The 25,652-nt window shown below is 35.5% G+C and overlaps 6 protein-coding genes across 8 annotated transcripts; 4 read left to right on the forward strand and 2 right to left on the reverse strand.

Annotated features, from left to right (window-relative positions):
- The first annotated feature begins 226 nt into the window (after nucleotides 1-226).
- Nucleotides 227-11,002, forward strand: LOC115244747. Its single transcript, XM_029822674.1, is given in 15 exon segments — nucleotides 227-372; nucleotides 2,349-2,605; nucleotides 2,692-2,947; nucleotides 3,074-3,212; nucleotides 3,342-3,511; nucleotides 3,620-4,003; nucleotides 4,081-4,273; nucleotides 4,428-4,491; nucleotides 4,561-4,789; nucleotides 5,613-5,735; nucleotides 5,872-5,921; nucleotides 5,999-6,098; nucleotides 6,183-6,413; nucleotides 7,134-7,401; nucleotides 7,403-11,002. Coding segments are annotated over 14 exon segments (2,775 nt in total). The 5' UTR covers nucleotides 227-372; nucleotides 2,349-2,389; the 3' UTR covers nucleotides 7,755-11,002.
- On the reverse strand, nucleotides 10,545-14,365 carry LOC115244830 (protein gar2-like). Of its 2 annotated transcripts, none has more exons than XM_029822826.1 (4): nucleotides 14,026-14,365; nucleotides 12,985-13,092; nucleotides 11,783-12,405; nucleotides 10,545-11,582 (listed from the first exon to the last, which is right to left on the reverse strand). In XM_029822826.1, exons 1-3 carry the CDS (start codon nucleotides 14,080-14,082, stop codon nucleotides 11,815-11,817), a joined length of 756 nt encoding a protein of 251 aa, XP_029678686.1. In that variant the 5' UTR covers nucleotides 14,083-14,365; the 3' UTR covers nucleotides 10,545-11,582; nucleotides 11,783-11,814. The 2 variants fall into 2 exon arrangements, with proteins under 2 accessions (XP_029678686.1, XP_029678677.1); XM_029822817.1 differs by having other exon boundaries at nucleotides 12,961-13,092.
- A 485-nt stretch (nucleotides 14,366-14,850) lies between these two features.
- Nucleotides 14,851-17,174, reverse strand: LOC115244756 (cleavage stimulation factor subunit 1). 2 transcript variants are annotated; one of them, XR_003885424.1, is made up of 5 exons: nucleotides 16,916-17,174; nucleotides 15,814-16,717; nucleotides 15,594-15,687; nucleotides 15,141-15,470; nucleotides 14,851-15,017 (listed from the first exon to the last, which is right to left on the reverse strand). XR_003885424.1 is itself a non-coding variant. In XM_029822685.1 (4 exons), exons 1-4 carry the CDS (start codon nucleotides 16,984-16,986, stop codon nucleotides 15,226-15,228), a joined length of 1,314 nt encoding a protein of 437 aa, XP_029678545.1. In that variant the 5' UTR covers nucleotides 16,987-17,174; the 3' UTR covers nucleotides 14,851-15,225. The 2 variants fall into 2 exon arrangements, 1 of the variants encoding a protein (XP_029678545.1); XM_029822685.1 differs by having other exon boundaries at nucleotides 14,851-15,470.
- Nucleotides 17,175-17,250: 76 nt separating this feature from the next.
- Nucleotides 17,251-19,091, forward strand: LOC115244861 (transmembrane protein 203). The gene is made up of 3 exons (XM_029822856.1): nucleotides 17,251-17,451; nucleotides 17,663-17,831; nucleotides 17,911-19,091. The coding sequence occupies exon 3, from the start codon at nucleotides 18,145-18,147 to the stop codon at nucleotides 18,556-18,558; it is 414 nt and encodes a 137-aa protein (XP_029678716.1). The 5' UTR covers nucleotides 17,251-17,451; nucleotides 17,663-17,831; nucleotides 17,911-18,144; the 3' UTR covers nucleotides 18,559-19,091.
- On the forward strand, nucleotides 17,278-18,032 carry LOC115245542 (ribonuclease P protein subunit p20). The gene is made up of 3 exons (XM_029823914.1): nucleotides 17,278-17,451; nucleotides 17,663-17,831; nucleotides 17,911-18,032. Exons 1-3 carry the CDS (start codon nucleotides 17,278-17,280, stop codon nucleotides 18,030-18,032), a joined length of 465 nt encoding a protein of 154 aa, XP_029679774.1.
- A 1,441-nt stretch (nucleotides 19,092-20,532) lies between the features above and the next one.
- LOC115245543 lies at nucleotides 20,533-23,900 on the forward strand (the record flags this gene model as incomplete). Its single annotated transcript, XM_029823915.1, has 6 exons — nucleotides 20,533-20,866; nucleotides 20,998-21,156; nucleotides 21,224-21,841; nucleotides 21,958-22,370; nucleotides 22,495-22,702; nucleotides 22,841-23,900. Coding segments are annotated over 6 exons (1,962 nt in total), but the record flags the coding sequence as incomplete, so codon positions are not given.
- Nucleotides 23,901-25,652: the final 1,752 nt, after the last annotated feature.

Here is a 25,652-nt window from a genome sequence, read left to right on the forward strand (position 1 = left end):
ATATTTATAGGATACCTTTTCTCTGAAGAGCTATCTATTTTTCTTCAAGGTGAAATAGAAGTTAGGATAGAATTGAAATTTGGCGCCCGTCTACTTGTTTAGCCGGGGCGGGGGAGAGGAAGTCGGATTACTGAAAATGCACGATTGGCTCGCATTGTCGGCCAATCAAGCGCGCCTGTCAGCTTCTTATATACACAAGGATTTCACTCGTCGCACTTTTTTTTTGTATCCGCCGATTTGACCTATGTGTTTATTTCGAGGGGCTTCGCTCTCTGCAGGGACACGAGATATCGCGTGACGACATCCGAATCCTATCGATGAATCTTCATTATCGCTGTTCCGTGCTTTGAAAACACGATCATCGCACAAGAAGTAAGACCGTGAATAACTAACTTGTATTCTATCTATCTTATCGCGCACTCTCTACGAAGATTTTTCTTAATTCGCTTTGAACGCCCGTTGCCCGTTGTGTCGGCGTGAACGTAATCAACAGAATGTTCAAGTAAGTGGATTTATGCAAGGTACAGATGCAAGTCAATATGATTAATGATTATAATTGATACGATCGATATCACAATCGTATGCACGATCGTTTAACAGGTGAGAGCGAATAGTAGCGAATTAGAGAACTTCGTGTAAAACGACGATAGGAGGGGGAAGGGGAAAGAGGTGAAGGTTCAAGGGTAAAGTGTGGCATGTATTGTGTTTCAAAAGTCAAATGGCCGTTGTTTGACGAGAGGATCTGACTATCGTTTGGCCGAGATTGCAGGTGAGGGAGTAACGTGAATCTTTTGCGCGAGATCAATCTTTCTCTCTCAGTCTCCTTACATTTCGCGAAGATTGATCTCTCTTGGAAGACCAATTCTTACGATTTTCGCGAGGACCGATGAAACTTGCCGATTTCGAGAGGACGAAACCTCCATCTTTTCTGATAACAGATTTTTCCCGACCTTGAATTTTGCGAAGCATCGAAAGTCGAAAGACGAAAGAATTTGCCGATTCGCGTTTACTGTGGCCCTTCAAAAAAGTGTGGATGTATATTATATATATATATATATATATATATATTAGATAATCCATTGATACTTTTTATATATATATATATATATATATGTATTTTTTACGCGTGCGAAATAAGATTTATTTTGTTTTGTACAATCATTTACTTTATTTACGTAGTGTTTTCTGTTTAACAGAAACACATTTTATTTAAAAGAGGCTATATTTCTAATTTTAACATATCACACAAAGTTCTAGCTGTAGTAAGACAGACTGTTAATGTTAATTTATAGTATTACTACGAAAGCATTAACTCGAAGTGCAATCGTACTTTGTCTTTTTTGTCGTAGCGATATAACGTTGCCTCTTGTGCGACGAAAAATTTTTCCAACAGAAATTAATTTTTATTATCTTGTTTGGAAACTGAACTCTTACGAAAAAATTGTCGATCTTGTCCTGTTTTTTATAATCATATCCATATTTTGTGATTCATTACGCAAAATAATGGTTTGATTATATAGGAGATCTCTCTTAAGATTTTTTTTTCCGGTGAAATTTGATCCAGTTTACGTATTTTATATATATATATATATATATGTATTTTTTACGCGTGCGAAATAAGATTTATTTTGTTTTGTACAATCATTTACTTTATTTACGTAGTGTTTTCTGTTTAACAGAAACACATTTTATTTAAAAGAGGCTATATTTCTAATTTTAATATATCACACAAAGTTCTAGCTGTAGTAAGACAGACTGTTAATGTTAATTTATAGTATTACTACGAAAGCATTAACTTTAAAAATTAATTAAAATTAATAATTCTTGTGCCATAATAAAGCAATAAATCTGTGTGATTCATTAATTATGACAAATTAAAATAAGTTATTTGTTATTATTTTATTTTTGTGAAGCAGATACATATCTTGCTTGTTTATATTTTCTAATCTTTTATGTTCCAATTTTAATATATGGTAAACACAAAGTTGAGAAAACAATTGGAAAAAATTTTGATTAATATCTGCCAATGTTTATTCTCAGATATTGCTAATCTCAATATAATATAATATATAATAATCATTGAAATATCAACTATTATAAATATAAAATCTATCACCAAGAATATAAATAGAATTTGATTAGAACCACTAAATTTGAGAATTATTGTATTTATTATGTGTTAAAAAAGATTTTTTATAAAAAGAAGTGGTCATTTAAATTGTGCCATTCTGCATAGTACAATAAAATATAGTAAAAAAAAGATTGATAATATCTAACATTGTGTAAAAATAGAAAATGATAAGATAAAGAGGTGAATCTGAGAAAAATTTAAATGTTTTGTTAGCTAGACACGTCTCAAAATCTTTAGCAGTTTATTGAATTGAGGCACATGGTGGTATCAACTAGAAGAATGTCGAAACGAACGCTGGAGCCAGTAGATCAATGGCTAGCTAAGGAAGGTTATTTCAGAAAGCCTACTCCCAGAGATCCGACCTGCTTATTCAGGGCGATCAGTGAACAGGTGTATCATACTCAACATTATCATTTGCGAGTGAGAAAAGAATGTACAGATTTTATGATGAAAAAAAGGCAATTGTTCACGGATGTAAGTATCTATTTCATATAGCATTGTTCTATTGAGAATATTGTGACACGTCTTCTTATTTCTTTTTTTTTTCTTTCTTTTTTTAGTCTATGACAACATCATTTGATTATTATGTGAAAGAAATGCAGTGCTTCACAGAGTGGGGAGGCCCAAACGAAATTCGTGCCTTGTCCCTGCTTTATAAAAGAGACATAATCATATTTGTTGGAGAAAAGCAGATATGTGAGAATGTTACTAATAATGGTTTCAAAAAAGGCGTTATATTGCTATGTCACACAGAACCGAAGCAATACGAACCTGTTTATCCAATGGCTTTTGTCCAATCGGCTGCTTACTGCCAATGTATGTAGACATTTCTATTGATATGTGTTACTCTGTGCCTATATGGCAAGAGTTTCTTTTTTTTCTTCGAATTGTTTTTTCAAAATAATGATAATCTTCGTTTTTTTTCCCTTTTTTTCTTGATAGCTATTGTTTATGAAGTTGTATATAGGTATTTGTATCAAATGCCTAACATAAAGACTGTTGCGGATAAAATGCTACATAATCGAAATTCTGCATTTAGACATGACAAATTTTTTCAGAAGGGAAATCTTGATATTAGAGAGTAAGTTACTTAATTAAATCTCAATATATGTCATGATTGCAATTATAACAATTATTGCAATCTACAAGTAAATATTAAAAAAAGATACAAATTATTTTTCTTTTTATAATGAGATATATCTTTATTCAGACAATTGATTGAAGATTTATACAAAAAAGTGAAGAATGAACATAATGACACAGATGAAGTGCAATCCGATTGGAAGGGAGCACCACCAATTCCTTATAAAGTTGCAAAAGCGCTAGCTCCCGATTATTATCGCAACATAGAGTTAGACATATGGCACGAATTGAAACGAGGTATTTTATATATATAATAAATCATAGATAAAAAAATAAGAAACTTATATATTTCTTTATATCTTGAACAAAAACGGAATATTTAAAAATGAAATTATTTGTATGCAGAGGTAAAATCCGCAGGCTGGAATAGGTACAACAGTAATGAGCTTCAAGTCGGTGGCAAATGTTTGATAGAAATCAGTATAAACGATTTAGAACAATGTGACAGAAATAATAACAAAAGTTTGTGCGCTAATTCGTCAGATCGTAGTGCTAGTGAGAGTAACAGTAAGACTGAACAGCAAAAATTGAAGCAGGGGCCCCTTTGGCTCCATGGTTATATACAAGAAATGCATACAAATAGAGAACCGGTCTTAGTCTTTATCAAAGACCTCGGAGAGAAAAAATTTGTCCCATATGATGCTCTAAAACCATTACCTGTAGTGAGGAAAAATAGGCAGAAAAATTGGGTAGCAGTCAATAGAAATCATTCGGTTAATTCAGATTCAAGTTAGTATATTGAATCATATATTCTGATATTATTTTTCTGTGTACAGCTAATTGATCTTTATTTTGCATCTTGTTAGGTCGACGATGGAATAAATCATATAACTCATTCTCGCGAAAGAAAAAAGGCACCATAAATATGGTACATGGAACAAGTAATGCAAATAAAAATACATTAGTGAATAACGATGACAATAATAATAATAATGTTGATAGTGACGATATCAATGATGTTGATAAAACTAGAACTGATGAGCAAAACTACGAACTTTCGTACGTATTTTGATTGCATACATGCAAAATTATAACATATGTAAAAAGTAAAAATAATTATATAATAAATAAAGTATAAAATGAAAAATTGTACGGTTTAATAAACATATTCCAAATTCAATTAAAAATTTTTTTGTTTTACAATCGCTTACAGTGCAATAGATCAATGCCAAACAGAGAATCAGTCTGTAGAAGATTATTGTGATCATACGACAAATGTAAGCAAGATTTTAATGTTGTATTCAGAAATATTGAAATGCTTTTCCATGTTTGCTTTTTATTTGTAGGAAGAAGCTAACAGCTTGCCTGTGATGGTTACACTCAACAATTCACAGTCCATAGTGTCAAACAGTGTAGCGCAAAAAGTAGGAGAAGAGCATAAAAAAGCAGTATTTAGAAAAGTGAACAATACTGCAAGAAACAAAACTGAAAGATCTAATAATTCTCGTAATAGTCTTCAGAATTCATGCACAAAACTAAAAGTGTTAGATGAGAATTATTGTTCACCTTGCGATGGTAAGTATTCTTAAGGCTCTTGATGCCTTACTGATGTGGTATTGAAATTTGAATAAGTTTTTCTCTTGTGCATTATATCATTGCAATATATCGAATAAAATTAATTTTTTTGCATATCGCGCATATTCAATAGTGTAGATTAATAAAATATATCAAAGATTCTTTTTTTGGTTCGAATAGCTACAAATTTTCTGATGTGAAAATCTAATCACTTGTAAGGGTCATTTACATTTTATATTTGGAAATTTTGCAGAATGAATTATACCTGTATTTACTAATACAGGATAAAAATAGGAGTTATTGATGTATTTCATCAATCTACATTATTGAATGCAAATGACAGAGGGTATAAAAGAAAATGCAAGAAAAAAAGTTACATGACTTCTGCTATCATAATTTAATATTATTGCTGTGCAAAGACAAAAGTTTTAAATAAATAACATTATCTCGCATATATTATAATTTAAAATATTAAAAAATAAATCTCGGAAGCTTTCCAAAACGTTTGCATTTAGATTCTCATTTCTTTTTTAAATAAATTAAGAAAAAGTATACTAAAATTATAATATTTATAGATATAATTCTATATTTTTTTTTTTAAATCATTTTATAAAACATAACACATTCAATAATTGGCGATCGACGATATATTTACATGTCATATCGATATATTATTGATATACTATTGACAGCAGATAACGAATAAATTTGTTAAAAATTGCATAAATATATCGATAGTTGAATGTAAAGACTTTTAATAAATTTTTCGCAAAGTTTATCTCAAAATCTTTCTGCTTGACAATAAGTGAAATATTAATTGCAGGTAACCAACAAGTCGACATGGGCGGCAATCCGAATGTATCTTATGTTGTCGCAGATAATGGCAATACATACTCCGTTTATCCATACATGCCAGGGAATTTTGGAGAGCACAATCAAATGGATCGTATGTATTATAGCGTAACAAAAATGTAATTGTGATTGCATGTAATATATATTAGTTATATGTTTTCATTACCAGTCATCATGTCTTCTCATGAATAATACTTGTTTTCGTTTATATTTCTTTTTCTTTTTTTCAGATACATTCGCATCTAATTTCTTTTATAATCTACACCTGCTACATTTGGAGGTATTGTAATAACATAGTGGAAAAGAGCACTGTAATTTATCATATTAAATATTAAACTAATACAATTTTTTTTACAGGATACTTTTCGTACCTTAAACCCAACTTATTATGGACCTATGATGTATGGGCCGGGTCATCACGGCGTGCAACCTCTAGGAGCACCATCGGGAAATGCTCGTATGAATAGTAATTTATATATCGATAAACATCCATATAAAAAATCAATATTGCAATATTATCATTAATAAATTTCTTTGACAGATGTTCCATGTATGCAAGAAGAAATGGAGCATCTTGTTAACGGGATGCAGAATTGTTCGCTAACGTATAGTGAAGGAGCAGGTGCTAATGATGATATTTCCAACACTTCGCATCAGAGCATGAATAGTGCACAGAATGCAAGGCAGCCGAAGCAAGGACTGAAAAGTTTAAGTGGAAAAGATCCCTCATATCAAGTTGCACAGAAAGGAAAACAGACTGGAACTGCTAAAGGTAGTAGCAAAATTAATTATATATAAATTTAAATTTTAGGTTCTTTCTTTGAGATAATAATTGAGTTCACTTTCCAAAAAAAGTGCTTTGGATCAAATAAATTTAATCTTTCCTAATGTTTTAAGAAAACATTACAAAATATATACAGGGTATCATAAATGATAAAAAATTCTTTTAATGACAAATTTGGAATCGCTTTTATTTTTTAATGGAAGTATTGATCAAATTCAGAAATTGGCCATTGTGAATCTATCATAAAAAATAGTTTTGAGACTTTCTGTATATCATAAAAATTTAGACAGATAATATGCAATATTTTTGTAATGATTATTAAATCATTAATACACTAAATCTGAATCGGTTTTAATCAGTCCTGTTGTGGTTATTTGAAAAGTAAACTATTACAGTCATTCTCTCCGTATTTACTTCCTCATTCTTGAGATATTTTCCATTTTTCACTTTTTTATTCTAAATTTATTTCATGCATGATATCTTCATTCTTCTATACATATGCATCAAACCATTACGAATACGGAATAAAGCAGTTTAAAATCGAGAAGCTTACGAGAATATAAAAGTTTAAAGAGTATAGTATTAACACTTACCTCAATATTATACATATGTTTTTTCTTGTAATGATTTATTTGAGATCATTCACCTCAGTTTTTCAGTTGTGCAAAAGTTTGCGATGATTATATGTAAAAATACTTATTTTCCCAGGCACAGGCAACAGGATGCGAAATCGCCAGCAGAATCGTGGATCGATGTATTCGATGCAGCAGCACCCGAGTCAGCAATACGGCGCGGCATACGACACGTGTAGAAACGATACGCACGTGATACAGCATGGCCGATCTTGGGATCCGATGTTGCATCAAGTAATGTCTAATGCGCCGAACGCTTACGCATCACCGCAATATGCGCCACCGCCGCCGGGTGTATTCTCTTCTCCGGTACCGTATCAGGAAATGCCATCACACTACACCACCGGGAAACGGTAGCTATGTACCAGTGCCGTCATATTTACCACCTCAGCACGTCGATGCGGCCGAGAACGCGACTATGCCGTCGTATCCGCAACATCTTTACTCGCCAACAGAAAGTCCTTACTCACCGAGTCATCCGCCAACAGCGGGCCAGCCGATGCTGTATTCGCATCCTGTGATGTATCCACAGCCAATGCAGTATCATGCTATGTTGCCGCCGCACGTGCAAGAACAATGGAATCCAGTATTGGGACCACAGCCTTATATGCAATGCGCAGCTTCAGCTCCGCCGCAAGCGCAGATGGTGGAGCCGTCTTCTAATGGACAATGTACCACTCCGAAAGGTTCGCTTTAAATCATACGTGATATATTTACCTGAAGACTGAGAATAATTGTAAGATTTACTGCAGTAACAAAAGTGAGAATAACATTTAGCGTGATTAATCATAGAGTTTATTCACTGAAAAAGAGATTTTGAAGACCTGAGGTTATAACTATAAAACATAAGATTTACTGCAGTAAAATTAAAAATAGTTGAAATAGATTAAAATTAACTATTGTGTAGCAATAATTTTTTGGAGTATTTATAGAGATTCAGGTTAATTATTGAAAAGTAAGAACAATATTGTAAAGCAAATTAATTGCTTATGATTCGTCATTCTAATATCATCGTTAGAAGCCAAAGAGATCGTTCACTGTGATTTTCTGTAATTACCTGCCTCGTGTAATCGATAGTGATAGCTAAGCGAGATCCATTCAATCCAAACTATCAACGCAATAAAATCTCGCTACGATAAATCGTGATGAGCAAACTATTGAGAGAGAATATATACCAAGGCTGTGTTCCAATATTCACTGACAGTACTGAAAATCTATAATGCACGTGATGTAAACTATATAGTAACTATATAGATTTTTAATACTGGCAATAAACATCAGAATGCAGTCTATGTTATATTGCGATCGACGAATAAACTGTATGATATCGTTAACGCACACGTCAGCGTCAGCAATGTTATCTGGAATTTCTGTAAGTATACTCGTATTTCAATGAGATTACGCAACGTATCGAAATATTCGCTCCGCCGCTCAGTTTTACCGGAGAAGGAAATGTAACAATGCACTTTTTCCAGGTTTTATTAATCGAAGCAATTTACTTACAAAAGCCAATATAGGGCAAAGAATGAGAATACGCGGAATGACTGCCATCATGATGCTTACACCTTTACCATATAATAAAAATATATAATATTATATAATATAACAAAGAGATCGATATCATTTATGACACAGATTACGAGAAACATGAAAAAAAAAAATCATCTCGTGTTAAAAAGGATCTTATGTCATAATATGGTTAAAAAATTACACGAAACAAAAAAGATAAGTTATACAAGATTTTACGACGAAATTTTCATTATTTTATCTGTATCACTAATAAGATGATATTTCAATTCTACAGTATACATTAGTTTGTCCAAAGACTTGTCTTTATAATATAATATATATTGGATTTGAATCCATATTAATTACAATAATAATAAATATAAACAGTCACATATCCTTACTTTTACGTTAAAGCTTGAAAGATCATATATATTAATGTATTTATAATATAAATTGCATTAACAAAATTAACTTGTTCATTATTTAATATTTCTTTTACAGTATTGTTATTTAGTTTTAGAGCAACAAAAAAGAAATTCAAGGAGTTAAAGAGAGATATTTAATATTATCGATACAAATTATAATATTACACAGTATTCGACAAAATGTATGTCAACGATCAATAGTATGATATATATTATTAGAAATTTATTGAAGTTTAAATAAAAGAAAGATATTCATATAAATACATATCTATATATATGGATTTGGATTTAAAATATATTAAAAGTCTCTGATGAATAAAGCTATAAGAACGCCAATAAAACAAAAAAATTCTTCAATTAATTAATACAATAAAATTTAAAAAGTTCAGCGATTAATTGTTAATGAAACCGAGTACTTTCTTATATATGCATACTTCTAGGAAATTCTAATATCGAACCGTACAATAATCTTCCCCATATATATATGTGTGTGTGTGAAAAGAAAGATTACTCCTTAAGATAAGCACCTTAAAAGTGATACAGCTACATAAAATCGCCATTACAAAGCTTGAGTTTGATTTTTAAATCGCCGGTATTCTCTACACTCGTATATCGTACAACATGCTAATGCTAGAGGCACCCTAAGAGCTGAGATTCCACAAAAAGTAATCAAGAAAAGGTCTAGTGTGATACACGAAGCTTAATGTTAAACTATTTACACGTATATTACACTTGATCTTCGCTATATACAATCGTAAATCTCAGGAAGATATTATTGATAATGAAGAAAAAAAAACAGAGAGATGGAATGATAGAGTCCTACGTTTCTTCGTAATGTACAATCTCCATAAACATAGGAGCGTGACTTGTAAGGAAATACTTATAGCGACTATACTCTCGTGCTACTACTTGGTGTCGACAAATCTATTTGGCATTAGAGAGGCCGCGAAATCTTTACAGTTTCGTGTATATTTTCACGGTGTACTATTAATTTTCCTTGCAAAATTTCCGCATTCAAGAGCTAAATGTCCTATGCATTTCCACGAAAAAAAAAAATCCTTATTCCTCATTACACAATTTTACATAATAAAACTTGCTGTATTAGACTCTGGCATAGTTACCGTTGGTGTCTCGTCAAGTGGAGCAAACTCTATAAGACATAGTGCATCGATCAATCGTATTATCTATCTGTACATTCGCAACACAGTTCAAATACACAATAATCTTAACATATTTAATATTGGACTGATAAAAATGAAGGGAAGGTGGAAGGAACTGAAAAAGGGAAAAGTGGAGCGCGTTGAATGATTAGAAAAATCACAACAATATCTAGAATGAAAAATAATAACGAAAAATTTCCACTCGATAATAAACAATTGTCTTTCCGATCGCTTTCAAAGCAATATGGAAAGAGCGTATAATTTATTAATATAGTGTTGGTTTGTTTACTGGTCGATTAACCAACACGCGACAGAGTTTAATGATCGGTTAAAAAATTATCATTCGTGGACACTTATGCGAAGGAGGAAAGCAAAACAGATAACGCTGCGACGCGTTTCTCAGAAATTTTATTTTCGCATAATCCATGAAAAAGAGAAATCATTTTACCATAATTCTCATATATTCCATTTCATTCAGTCACTATTTATATACGATAAAAGTATTACAGTAATTTGCTATGTACGAATTAATCTTTATAGCCACTTTCATACCAGATCTGAATCGTAGGCTCGTTATGCTATAGGACCCCAGGATGTCAGCTCTGATTTGAAAACAACTCTCTTCTCTCTATATAAGTCCATATTAAATATATTTTACAATAATATTATCATTGTACATGAGAACAACGTATGCTCTACACCTCGCGTTGCTTATCGCTAATTAACCAGCGCAAAAGAAGAATTTTCACTGTTTGATTAGAATAAAATTAAAAATGTATAGATATAATGCACATGGTATACATACACGTATATCATAAACATTTTCATCAATGAAAAAAAAAAAAAAAAAATACACATGGCTACATTAGCTTTAGAGTTCAACATTCTATTAAAAAGAAAAGGAAAAAAAAAAAAATAATAATAATAATGATAACAACGCGGAAGAGAATAGCAATGACTCAAACAGTAAAAATCTAAAAGACAACGTTTAAAACCCGTTTAAACGATGCGTGAAAACTTTAGAAACAAGTTGCACTGACAAACTGAATTAAAGCTATATTACTACACACACAACTGGGTTGTCTCTTCCTACATTATTATTACTTTATATATAATTATTATATAATATATAAAGTAATAAAAATATTTGTATATAATTATTACATATAATTAATATAGATAGAGAAAAATTGAATTTGAAGCTCTAATTCATGCCAGTACAATAGACTCTATGACTTTTTTTTTAAACGTCTTTTTATCATATTTTCCGGAAGTTGCGTTACCTGGAAATAATAGTCTGGAAATAAAATAAAAGCAAAACTCTAAATGCGCTGGTTGAAGCAACGATCGACAAGAAGGTGTTAATTAGTTAAAATAGACGAGGGGGACTGGATTTGTGTGACCCCAATATGTGCGCCGCCTTGGTACCTCCTATAGTAAAACAAATTTCGTGTTAATATCTTTTTTACAGATTTTCTGCAAATTATTACACGCTAATTTTAAACAATAAGAATCTACATTTCATTATAGATATTATATGTATCATTATATTATATGTATTTCGAAAAGAAGAATTCGCGCGATTAGAATATTGTCGGCTGAAATAGTAGTGGAAAACATAAATTACTTACATAAAAGTAGTTGTAAAACAGGCGAAGAGAGGTTATTCCTTATTTTCCTCGGTAGTAACAGCGTTGGAGGGATTTTGGGAATCCGATGAGGATAAAGGTGGCGCTTCCGCTGCTGTGTCCGTTGCATCTTGACTCGAGTCCGAGCTGTCCTTTATCTCCTCTTGCTTCTTCTCTTCGCTGGGAGAGGTGCTTTTAGCTTCGTCTACCACGTTCTCTGACTCCTCCGTTACCTTCTCGTCCTTGGAGTTGGCCTCGGACGTTTTCTCAGCGTCTTTACTGTCTTTACTGTCCGCGGTCTCTGCGTTTTTGTCTTCATTCTGTATCGCTTTGCTGTCTTTCTCCTCTTTCCCCTCCTCCTTTTCCTCGTCTACCTCCATCTTTGTAGACTCCTCTTCCGTGTGTTTTTCGCTTTTGTTATTGGACGTTTCCTCATCGGTGTTGTTTTCGTTATTCTTCTCTTGCCTCTTGGGGCGTCCACGTCCGCGACCACCGCCGCCCTTTGTCGACGTTTCCCTTTTCTCCTTTTTGGGAGGCGATGGCACTGGCGTTGTCGAAGTTAGGCCTCTGGCTGAACTGCGAGTGCGTCTTCTGCCTTCCACTTCGCCGACGGATTTGTTCATACCCTGTAATAACACGCCGAGTCAGTTAAAACGAAGAGAAATACGATTTAAGATGATATCAAATGGTTTTCATTAGAAAGCATAACGATAAAAACCGTGCGCGAATTGCAAAATATATTAATTTAATAATACTCCGTATTTATACATTTAAATTACATTTAATCTTAACTAACATTTCTAGAATCAGCTTTCCACTGTGGTAGATACATGCTCTTTCGAAATTCTTATTAGTATTACAGCATGTGAGAATATACATAGCAAATTGTAATTGGCGCCTACGCAGCGATTGGTTCCTCGTGCCCCACCGTGCGAGGACGCTTATTTCCCTCCTCGTCGCCCCCTCTCCGGCCGATCAACGTTCCCACTCCGATGCCCTATGCATTCACGTAGGCAGCAGGCAGAGTCGACGACGGAGAGGCTAAAACGGAGGGAAATAAACGGGCGAGGGGAAGGAGACGAGGACCTTGACCGCTGGAACCTCTACGGAGATTTTGGATAAATGCGATAAGCCGGTCTCTCTCCGATACGATGCGAAAAGTTTTTCCTGCTTCAGATTACCGCGTGATTCCTCGCGAGACGCACCTTTAGGATTGCCTCACCCTCCTGAGCGGTCCTCTCGAGAGTGGAGAGCCTCTTGGTGCCGCTTCGTTTGTTTTTCGTCGGAGTCGGTTTCTCCTCCGTTGACTGTTCCTGCAAAATTACCGAGTTTCCTATATTCACTCGCTCTCATACGTACGCACGTACGCACACACACACACACATATACATGCATGATTCGTATGTATGTGTTACGCATACATCTATACACTGGGAAAATGCCTGTTACGCAGTCGTGCGCCTCTCGAGATTATTCTAGAGTTAAGAGTCACGGTGGAAGAGGAAAGCGGACGACACGGCACGATAATTAGGACGCTTGCGTGATAAGATTATCGAGGACCGTTGAACCGAGACCATCGTCTCGTTCAAGTTTCCCGCCATTTTGCGGTCCGCATCATCTCCGATGTTCTACGCCTCGCGCGCGACTCCCGTGCCCGGCCGTCGACGACGACGTCCCGGCCGGACGTGAACCGCCGTGCCAGCGACCGCGGCCACGTTCCTGGCGCGACGCCGCCGCGATTTCCCGCCTTTTTGCGCGGCGCCGATCATACGGCGTACGGGCCAAAAGCAAAAGAGAGAAAGATAGATGAGAGTAGCGGCGAAGCAATCTATTCGCGAGAGCTCGCGCGAGTAAAGAAACATCCACCATCTTTGCCGACGACGATGCGAGACGGGGATATGCGTGCGTACGTACGTACGGCGCAGCTACGAGAAATCGCCGGACGGGCAAGCGACCGGTCACAACGCGCGGCGCCGTCGCTCGACGCGCGATACCACATGGCGCGCGTCGCGACGCCGCGGCGTAGTAGACGTACAACGACGGCGTACGCCGTAGCCGCCGCCGCAGCCGCCGCCGCCGCCGCCGTCGTCGTCGTCGTCGTCGTCCGGAATCCGCGCGAACGTAACGAGCGTCACCGTGGCCGCGGGGAGGGAAGGGGGATGCCTCCGTCGCACACACGCCGCTCACGGCATGAAAACTCGGCTTGACGAAGATGTTCCTGACGTGACCGCCGGCATCTCGCTTACCTTGGACGCATCCTCGATGTTGTTGTCGCTCTTGGTTTCCGTCTTGGCGTCCGACATCTCTTCGCGTGCGAATCACTCAAAAACACTGGGAAATCCACGGTTCCACGGCGAGAATTCGCGCTACGCCCGGTCGCACTGTTTATACGATAAAGAAAGATGGCGGTTAGCGTGGGTCACGTGACACCTCGTCAAACCTCAGAGCGGGAGTTCGACGCGCCGCCCGGCGTCGCCGCGGCGAACTATGCGCGTAGCGACGCACACGCGAGAATTAAATTCTTTTATCGTTTTTCGCGCCTCGAGATTTTTATTATTGAAAAAGACGAAACTTTTTATCGGAACGTCATCGATAAGATGATGCGATATTATATGCATGTATCTCGGAAACTCGTCTGACAAGTAAAATTACACGAGAGTTTTATACAATTATCTGGCACGCATTTTAAATCGCACGGGATTGCATCAACTTGTTGTTCTATTGTATAAGAGTGACGTTTTCTACAGTAATTAAAAATATAAGTATAAATAACCATGGAATATCACCACAGAATAATTAAAATCGGTATAATTTTATAAGTCAAACTTTGATGAAGGTACTGACTAATCATGCTTTAAAGTTTTTATATGTTTTAGAAGTAGTAATTTCGAAAATTATTTTCATAAACGTCTGTCGTATATATTAAATCGACTTATAGCCAGCCAACACTACGGACGCGCTTACTTACCTGATTTAAAAATTATTTTCATATGTAGTATATTTATATATTATATCCACAGTGAAACATATAGTCGATAATTTATAAAATTTTTGTAAGATTATCCTTAAGATTTTTAATTATATATGCTGCTTTGAAACAGAGAAAAGATTCTCTTTTATGCTTGTTCACATGAAAGTTCATTATGAGAGAAAAGTATTATCAAAAATCGTATATTATTTATATTGTAGCACAAATAAAATAATAAAATGTGCAAAGTATGTTTCTTGCTCTTAGAGTCTAAATAAAACAAAAAATAAAATAAATATGTAACATTTTTCTCATAATTATATCTGATGTCATAATATGCCTAATCTTATAATACATGCATAATATATACCTTTGATTTCAGTGTAATTTTACCTTTTCATAAAATTGGGAATTATCAGAAAAAATATTCTGTGGTCTCTTATAGTGTCCTTTAATTGCCGATTTTAATAGCAAGCCGCTAGTGAGTCGGCATTCTTCGAAACCAGAATCTTGCCCTAAAATCATCACTGCATGTCAAGAAAGCGGGAGCGGTTGGTGAGTGCACGATTAGTCTCACAGGACCGTTGTGACCCAATGACAGTAACTGCTTTCGTGACGCATTACGAGAATTCCAGGCGCACAATGAAGTTGTGGCTTCGTCGGGAAACATTACATAATCTTCGGTATGATTAAAGATAGCTTGTGCCTTGTGTTCCTGTTTACCTGTTGAAATAACGTCCCACAATGAGTTACATGATATTCATTACGGTAATATTGTAATGTTAACGCGAGGCATACCGCATCAAATATATTCCACATATACCTAAACCCTTCATAGATTTTTACCTGTAGTTCCAGCACCTGTATATGCTATTAAACATCTGCTAGTAGACAATTCCCACAACTTTATCAAGGAATCTTTTCCTGAGGATAGTAAATACTGGAAAATTCAAAATTACACAATTACTCAATACAAATGGAGAATATATAAATGTACAAATGTTTCCTCTGCAATTTACAATGTATCTTAAATCTTGTGCAACATTACTTGCACCAGAATTACTACCTTGCCGTTCCTCGTGAAGGTCACCGAGCATACTTCGTAACCGTCGTGCGCTTTCACGAAGGTATTTATACATCGATTCGACACACCATCCCAGAGTTTAATGCTGCCATCCTTTCCAGCCGATGCGTAAGTCTTTGCGTCAGGTGAATACTTTATACTTGTTATTCCAGCTGTATGTTGATGACTCGGTATGCTACACACGAAGCACTGTGCAGTATTCACATCATACAATCTAACTACTGGATGGTTAGTCCCGACTATAAGGAAATCTCCAGTAGGATGAAAGGACAAGCACCGGATTTGATCGGCATCCGTGATGGTTCTGAACGCCTTTTTGACGCTAGCTTTACTAAAATCGAATAGTTTTACGGAGAAGTCGCGGCTACCAGACACAAGTATAGGTTCCCTAGGATGAAACTCTAAACACGTCACTTCTTCCAAATGATCGTACAATGTTCTTATGACTGGATGGCCACCGGTCTGATCTCCGGGCGCCATCTCGTCCGGTGCGGACTTGGCGAGCATCCTATCCACATCCAAGATCTTGATCGAAGCATCCACAGAGCCGGTAGCTATTAACTGTCCGTCCGCTGAGAAGGCTCCTGCTCTGCAATTTCCTTTATGGGATGTGACATATGCAGTTTCGTACTGCGCCGGTTCCGGGGCCTGAGTCTGAGTCTCCGTCTCAAATTCCAAGTCTAGTCCAGGTCCTAAAGTGTTGTCGAAACTCGACGCGAATGTGGACAGATTGTTGCTGCTATCCTTCTTGGAACGATCCGGCTCGTGCGCGGCACCGACTAACATTAAATGAAGCAATCGATCCGAGGGTGGACACGGCGGTTCCGCTTGTATCATGTTGGACAGTTGCACGGCTAACGTCTGATGGCCATCGTAGAATAACTGACTGAAATATTCAACGTGACTTACTCAACCCCTATTGCTTCTACACTATTGCCATCGTCGTCAAAGTTATAATTGCAAATCAACATTGCTTGATTCGATGTAATCGAGTATTTACGTTTGAAAAAGATTACAAGGACATTACTGGCAAAGAAGTTGGAAATTCAACGGGATGCGTGCGAAAGAGACGATTATACACAACCTGATCATCAGCCTGTAGAGCAGTTCTCTGCTCTTTATCATGTTCTTCGGATCCACTTCGGGTTCCTTCATCGCGCCCTGGCTCGTCGTGTTTCCCGATGGTGACTGAATATTGCCTGCTTTTATGAGGACCGTCAAAGCAACGTAAACCACCCCTCGTCAATCGATGAATCCCGGCCCCTTTACAGGTTATGTCGCGTTGTTGTCAGTGACCCATTTGATCACGTACTCGTCACCTATTTCTACTGCTTCTACACCGCGATTCGATTGGCGCACTTCCGGCAGTTCCGGCGGCTGCGGCCAATCAGTGCGCACCGTTAGTAGCGAGAACTCCACGTGATACCGTCCACGAAAAATGTCAGAATGGCCGAGGCGAACGACGATCCGAGGGGGTTGAGCGAAACCACCCCCAAACGAAAGAATACGCGCCGTAAAAACAGTTTGTCAAATTCCAAACACGTTCTGCGAAAGAAGCAGCCCTTCGAATTGAAGAAAAACGGCAGGGATATCTACGTAAACAATAAAACTCCCTTCAAGGTATCTCGCTCTTCACGGAAATCATAACCTTTAAAGCGTTGCAAAACAACTTCTGAAGTCGAAATGCATATATGCTACGTAATTTCGAATTCAAAGTATTATCTTCAAGAGATGAAAAGAAAAATCATCTCTTATACTTTTAATTCGAGACAAACATGTATTTGCTTTGAAACTTTGTTTCCTAAAATATTGATATATATTTATTTTAAAGGGACAATTATACAAGTGTGAAAAACTATTTGACAAAGGCGCATCAGAGTTAATTATCCATGGTCTTGGAGCCGCTGTATTTAAAGCAGTCAACTTAGCCTTGCAATTAAAGGAGATTCATCATGGAACTTTAGACCTTGATATAAAAACTTCTACTGTGTCTCTAGTGGGTATGTGTATTTTTTTTTGTATACAAGTTTGTATATATAAATATTTATACAAAGTTTTAATTATGCCTATTATTTGCAGATGAATTAGAGACACTGAACGATGACGCGGACTATGAAGTAAACAACAGACTGAACTCTGGTATACACATACGTGTTTTCAGAAGAGTGCCATTTACTGCGCTGAGATCTAAGGCAAACTGATACTGATTCTGCAAAACAATGCATTTGAGCAATAAGACTATGCGCATATTACTATATCCTAATTCACTATAATATCGCAATATAGCTGGCTCAAAGCTGTATTATTTTTACAATGATCTTTTCTTTGAATGAGCTTGTTCATTGGTTGGGCTTGACAATCTTTGAGATATGGATCAACTTGGTTGCATTAACATTCTTCACTGTGCTACTAGCTTTAAAATTAGACGATAATTATTTTTTGGGAGCGTCAGGATGGTGGGAAGTATTCTCGCCGCTTTTTATAGCAGATGGTCTGAATACATACTTTTGCGCAATTATATTTATAAGAATGTACATGGAGGGAATGATCAAAGTGGGCATTTTACGAGCATTGTGGAGTCTGATATCGTTACTTCTGGTATTTGTATTTAAATATCTTTTGTGTAAAAAGCTCTCTGGACAAAGCACATTGGAATATTCGGAAGTTTTGAGTCCTGTATTCATTCTCCTACAATTGATTGCAGTCAGAGCCTGTCAACTACATTAAGGGAAGTGAAAAATTTTCTTCTATGTAAGATAGTGCTTCCATAAAGCATCTGCCATATATGATAACATACATTATCGTGTACCATATGATACCTGTATATATATCACATTTCATCACAGATTCATTATCTAGATAAAGTTAAAAAATGTTTCATCTGTAAATGTCACTTCATATTTCTATTCTGCCTATTTAATATTATGTAAGATGATTTGCTGTTGATTTGCTGCAAGTATTGTGTGGTGTACAAATTTAATAAACATTTTTCTCTTGAATTCTTTTAAAAAGACAATAAGTGTAAATGATACAGGAATGATAATTAAGATGGTGCAGTAATATGTGTTGGCTAATAATATGTTCATTCCATAAATATTTTGAATATGTATTGTATATTAATGTTTGATTAATTTGTAGCTCTCTTTGTTAATTTATAAAAGTTTACATCTATTAATACAAACTTGATTTTTGTAATGTATTATATTAAATCTCATGATGTAGATAAAACAAATACACACATATTTTTTCTAAATAGAAAATAATTTCTCTAATTATTATTATCTTAATTAATCTATATTATTGCTACTCTTTTTTTTATATCACCCAGAAATATCAACTTTGTTCATAATTTTCTAATTAAAACATTATATGCCATCTAGGATATTTAGAAAAAAATAAGTATTAGTTTTTGTATCGCGTTTCCCTCTTCTCTTCTCTCCAAATCGTTTAGACATCGATTTTTTAAAAGCTGATGCCCTGTGATTACAGGGTAAGATTTACCTCGTATAATAAAAAAGTTCAATATGTAATATATTATCAAACTATTTTTATCCCCTTTGTACGTGTTCCCCAGAGTATTCTTTTATACCGCAATTGGAATTTATAATTCTTAGGAAACATCGATAAAACTAAGACAGAAGTTTCCTTTTACAAAAATAACAAGGCCGGTGTGAATCATAACATAACGTAGACCGATAAATTTAACGCTGCTCCATTTAAACTCTAAAGATAAACACAACTGACCAGCAGGCCAGGTGCTTTATGTGGGCATGTATGTGCCTCCCCTCCAACCCTCTCTTCAACTAAGATCAATAATCCTAACTGAAGGGAGACAGTAGCTGTATTCAGTGAGAAGGGGTGCGTGAATCAAGCCATTCTATAGGTAAAGCCTGTTGCTGCTACCCACATTTCACCAACGTCATCCCGCGGAACGTCGTGTGCTACCTTAAAGACGGCAACATATTAAATTGTCTATCGTAAGACAGAGTAACTGACACTACAAGATTCAGTGATGTGCTGTGGATATATCAAGAGATTATGGATAGACTGGCTAATTGGACTGGTCAGTTTTTTTATCCCCATTATATCTTAGTTTTTAATACACATAGTTTATTACATATATATATATATATATAAATATATATATATATATATATATATATACACGCGTCGTTCCTCATTCGAGTGTTCTGTCAATTAGATGTAAACGCAACGACCCCAGCGCCTGTCGCCGGACAAAACTGTGTGTCAAACGCGTCGAACTCTGCAATCCTAGACAAATCACTGGTCACTTCTCCGTCGTGGGGTTCGGTACAACAAGACTTAAGATGGATGTTCCTATTGCATTCGTACGGTTTTGCATGCCTCTTCTTCGTACTTGGGTTTTATACATTCTTCTCTATTCTAAATTTAAGGTATGTCGTGCGTATCGACGACGGTTAACGAAAGATGATAGTTACTTTAAGATTGTCTCTTTTTATATAGATCTCTCATATCAAGCCGACCGTTTATGTCCACGATTAATATATTCCTATGTTTACTCGGAGCATCGCGAGCCGCTTGCCTGTTCATAGATCCATACAATCTCAAGGAGACGATGCCAAAGGTCATCGGATCGATCATATGGGACATTGGATATCCGTGCATCACGTCTGCCTTCTGCCTGATACAATTGGCATACGAAGGTGTTTATATTAAAATGTAACAAGTTTAGTTAATGTAGAATGCATATTGCTATTACAAGATTCTCATGTGGATAACTTGCAACAGCTGAAATTCGGCCCGGAAAAAATACAGAAAGAATCCTGCCTCAGTCTCATTATAACGGCGCATTTCTTCTTCATCATCGCCAGCGATATCACTCTGTCCTCTCATAATTGCTATATGGCGAAATACGTGGTTCAAGCGGCGTTTCTCGTATGGAGCGTCTTCCTATATCTCGCGTTCCTGCACGCAGCTTACAAGGTCGATCATCTGCTTCGTACCATGCCAAGCAGTATGTTAACACGGGACAATTCGAACGCACATCAAAAAGGTTCGACTCTTTCCATGTGTATATCTCAAATTTATTCTTTTTTTTAAAATATCTAAAATACTTCTTTCATATTCCACGTTCGTTTTCATGTCATTTGTTTCCAAGCTGAATCACTCTTATTCGTGATTTAGGTATCATGCAGCTCGCGATATTGGCGCCGTATAGCAATTTGGCGACCTCAGTCGCTGCCGCGCTGGTACCCACCTTACTTGGCCCAAGGATGAAGGGCCCGGAGGAATGTGAATCCGCGAATGCGGGTAAAAGCGCGGAAGAGGCGACCGCGGAAGAAGGTAATATACTTCATCGTGAATTTGTCTTCCCGATGTGAGTAGATCTGACTGAGACTTTTGATTTCAGAATCGCGGATCACGGCCAAGGTGTATAAGGTGGAGGAACCGACGCGGAAGGAAACGAATCGTGTTACGATTGTACCCACGTGCACCGTACAATCTCCGTCACAGGAACAGAAATCGGCAGTACCAGAGGTCTACGTGAGACCGCCCACTCCCACTCCGTCGACCGTTAATCTGCCGATTATAACCGTGTCTAGTCCGAGTCGCAGAAGCTCAATGGCCAGTCGACGAGGCAGCGACACATCCAACAGATCGTCGCGCAGAAATTCGGAGTGTAGCGTCAGATTCGTAAACGAGGACGATACGTCTCCGATCACGCAATGCAGACGCATGACGGAAGGTAGCCCTAGACATTTGCCGAGGATGCGAGGAGACGAGCCACTCGAGAGAAGCCGCTCGCCCGAAAACGTATCGCGACGATATTCGGAGAATATCACGCCGTTGGGCAGCACCAGGGAACTGAGACGTTGCTCCGATTTCACCCATGAAAAGAACCGCGGCTCGCAGTTCGCGACTAAACTCAGGAGGAACAGCGATTTCGGTAACCGGACACCTAGAAGAATGTTACCACTCGAAAATGAACATGTTAGATTGCCTAAAGTTCTGGATGTCAGCCCTGTGGGTAAATATCAAGTAAAATACAAAATTTATCATCTAATTTGAATATGTTTGAGATTTTAAACAATAGAGTTATATAAATACTTTCTTTTATCTACATATTGTTTGACAATATTTCAGGTTCAAGACGCAATTCCGATATTGGTAGCTTCGCATCGTCTCGACCTGACTCGCGTAGAAATTCTGAGAGTTGCTATCGACGTAACTCCGAGTTCGTTCATATTAAGCCGTTAATTATAAATCGTCGAAGTAGCGATATCAGCATCAGAACCTTGGACAGGAGTCCCACGCACTTTCAGAGTATAGTACCTGTAAAGATGGAGACGCAGGAGAAGTCCGAATCAGATTCGGATCAACCTGATTGCAGCGAGAAGGCGGCGCTGATGAAGGATATGAATTCGAAGAGAAAGGACGAAGAGACGAAAGCACGCAAAAAGAATCTGTCATGGAATGACAAAAACATTGAAGACCCGGAGAATATCACGGCGGAAACTAACTTGCTTCCTGAAACGCCTAATGAAGCAAGAGTTATGGTACGACTTATTATCGCACTGAATCTATAGAAAGCAAAACATGCGTTCTTCGACGTTTTTTTAGATGTTTTTCTAGAGTCGATTGAAACTCCACGACAAAGCAATGTACGCGCATTATTTGCAGGGCACGGATTTTACTCTTCATTCGATACTGAATCATATCGCGTATGTGAACCGAGCAAAATCCGACACGCCATTGCATATACCGGAAGCGGACACCGCCGCTGCTAGAAAATCTCAGGTGCGAAGAGTATTAAATGTCACTCGTGCCACTGCAATTCTAGGGATTCTTCTGTGTGTCATGGACGCCTTTCGTATTTTTGGACCATATGGTATATATTTAATATAGTTATTAAATATAATTAGAATAACACAATAACACAAAAGTAAAAACGAAACGTTTTACTGATATCTCTTTTAAAGGTAATGTATGAGTAAAATAATTCTAATATAATTAATTTGTTCTTAAGGACTCTTCGCTGAAACTGTACGATATGGTGTAGAACCGGCACTGACACAATTTCCCAAGCCGTGGCCATGGCTGTTGTATCAAACGATATCAAGAGCATTTGAACTTGTGATGGGCTGCACCATGGCGAGTATAACTAAACAGCCGTCAGTAAGTCCGCGACATCAATATCTGAGTAGTTATCCTAATTATTCCCCACGCGTAAAACGGGGAAATAATCCTTACATATGAAGCAATAGTCCATTTAGTCGTAATTCAAAGAATGAAGATGCCAAACGACAATTCTTTTCATTTATTTTACCAGATTTTAATATCATTTCTTCAAACGAAGATTAATATATTTTGTGATGTGATATTCCTTGATTATTTTAAATAATCAAATTTTACGTACACGCTTACGTTTATACATATGTTTTATATGTATATACACATATATACGTATGTTTTATATATATACATATATATGTATATTACATACACATCGCGCACATGCACATACATCATATACATATATCATATATCTCGAAATCCTGACTACGGTACATTTACATTTGTTATTCTCTTTAATGCTAATTCTAAGAAATATTTTTAATCGAAAAGAATTGTGTTATATAAAATTTAATGATACTCTTATTTTCACACAAATAATCATAATCATGAATTGGTAGCAATTTCTATCAAAGATCGTATATAAAGGCATTGATATCAATACATGAGATGAGACAGAGTCTCGTAAAATGTACTAAAAACATAGCAATAGATCAATATAATATTTTATAAACACGAGATATGTGTTTAAACAACATCTGATAGTTGGTGCAATAGTAATATTTCTAAAATCCACTTCTCGTGCAAAGTGTTCATTTGAGGTATGTATATCGCGAAAACAGATATCTATTTTTTACATTAGATTAGTTTTCCGATGAATTAATTTAATAACTTTCACCGTATTCTTCAGAAAAATACGCGTACATATATATATATATATTTTTTCTGCTGTTGAAATATATATCATTTTTTAAACTCATATATAATCCATGAGGAATATTTTCGAAGCAAAACAAAAAAAAAAGAGAAAAAAAGAAATAGACGGCGTGTGTGTATATATATATATATATATATAAACAAAAATGTTAAAAAATAATCTATGACTTTTACTGATAACACATGAAAAAACGCGTTTTTACTATGTGTTTACAACCGCACCAATGCTTAGAGGTAAAAAGTACGAATCCAAATTCTCAAAGTGCCCTATTACTAAATGTTCAACAAAATTACTACAATGACTAAATAACATAGATGACTTATCTGCAAGTGGAATTTGTAACATTTGTTGTGATCCTACATGTGATACAATATTTATGTGTTTAGAATAGGAGGCCATTTTACGCTTATGTAAGCTTATAAATAACACTGTATTCCGTGAGATAAAAGACTGTAAAAGTGAATTTACGATAAAAAACAGAGCTATATCATAGACCTTTATTGTAATTGTGTTCATTTTATTTTGCTTTCCACTAAGATAGACTAGATATTTTATTCCCGAAAACCGCGCGCGCGTGCATTCAAGGCATTTATTTATATAATTTATAATTAATTTATAATTTTGAATAATATATATATTTTGTGTAGAAATCTGCGATTAAAATTATTTTCTTTTGCTTACGTGGTATTGTGTATATAATATACCACTATATTGTACAAATATTTAGACATTTATATATATATTCAATACACATCAATTTTCTATTTATACAAGTATATATATATCATTCCGTTATAATCTTACCGTAAAAAAACCAAATATAAAACAAGTGAGAAATCTAGTAATAATACTTACAGGAGCATAAAAAAGGTCTCTTAGTAACTATCTGTTTGAAATTTATATAGTATAATAAAAGTAGAGTAATATATCTAAAATATATCATTGATGTTTCATGTGCCAAATACTCGTTAACTATTTTAAATGTTTACAAGAGATAAAAGATCTTATTATTCTAACAAGAACTCTTCTACAAAAAAGTTATAGGCATAGATAAATATTTATATACAATTGGATGTACAGTAACAAACAACAGCTATCGTTTTAATCAAATTGATAAGGACTTTGAAATTATAATATACATATATAATCACTATTTTTACTGATGAAAGATTGTAATGTATATCACAGCTTTAATATATATATTATTAAATTTTTCATACCATAGCTCTATTGTGTACATCTGATTAGAAAAATTAACAATTTCTTAACACATGACTATTTGGTATATAATTAAATATAGTTACTTATATATAATAAAGCTGTGAATTACGATAAATATTATATACTACAGTCTCAATCAAGATCAATTTTGCCATAACTATTATCAATGAATTATAAAGAAATGCCTCTTGTGTGAAAAACATTCTCGAAATATTACGCCCAAAAATATAAAAGATATCAATGTATATCATGTAGCACATATAGAGCACTGACTTTATTCTTAGCAATATAACTTTGACCAAATAAAAAGATGTCGGTTGATTTTTAGATACTTTGTACATGTACGTTCTATGCGTAATAGAAGTTTGTCTTGTAGTAACTCAGTAGTCAAACATAGAATATAAAAATCGCTCATTTATATTGCTTTATCATATTCTAGTCAAGATTATCATATTGTTATATTTAAGAAATATTAATATATAATCAACAACTATGTAAAAGATTTATTGAAAAAAAGAGAATATTATATTGTAGAAATAAAGAGAAGGGAAAACTCTTGAATACTTTGTTTAATGTATAAACGAAAATTTCTCTACATATAACTACA

This window comes from Formica exsecta, unplaced genomic scaffold (genome assembly GCF_003651465.1).
Source record: "Formica exsecta isolate Colony F162 unplaced genomic scaffold, ASM365146v1 scaffold122, whole genome shotgun sequence".
NCBI classification, from domain to species: Eukaryota; Metazoa; Arthropoda; class Insecta; order Hymenoptera; family Formicidae; genus Formica; species Formica exsecta.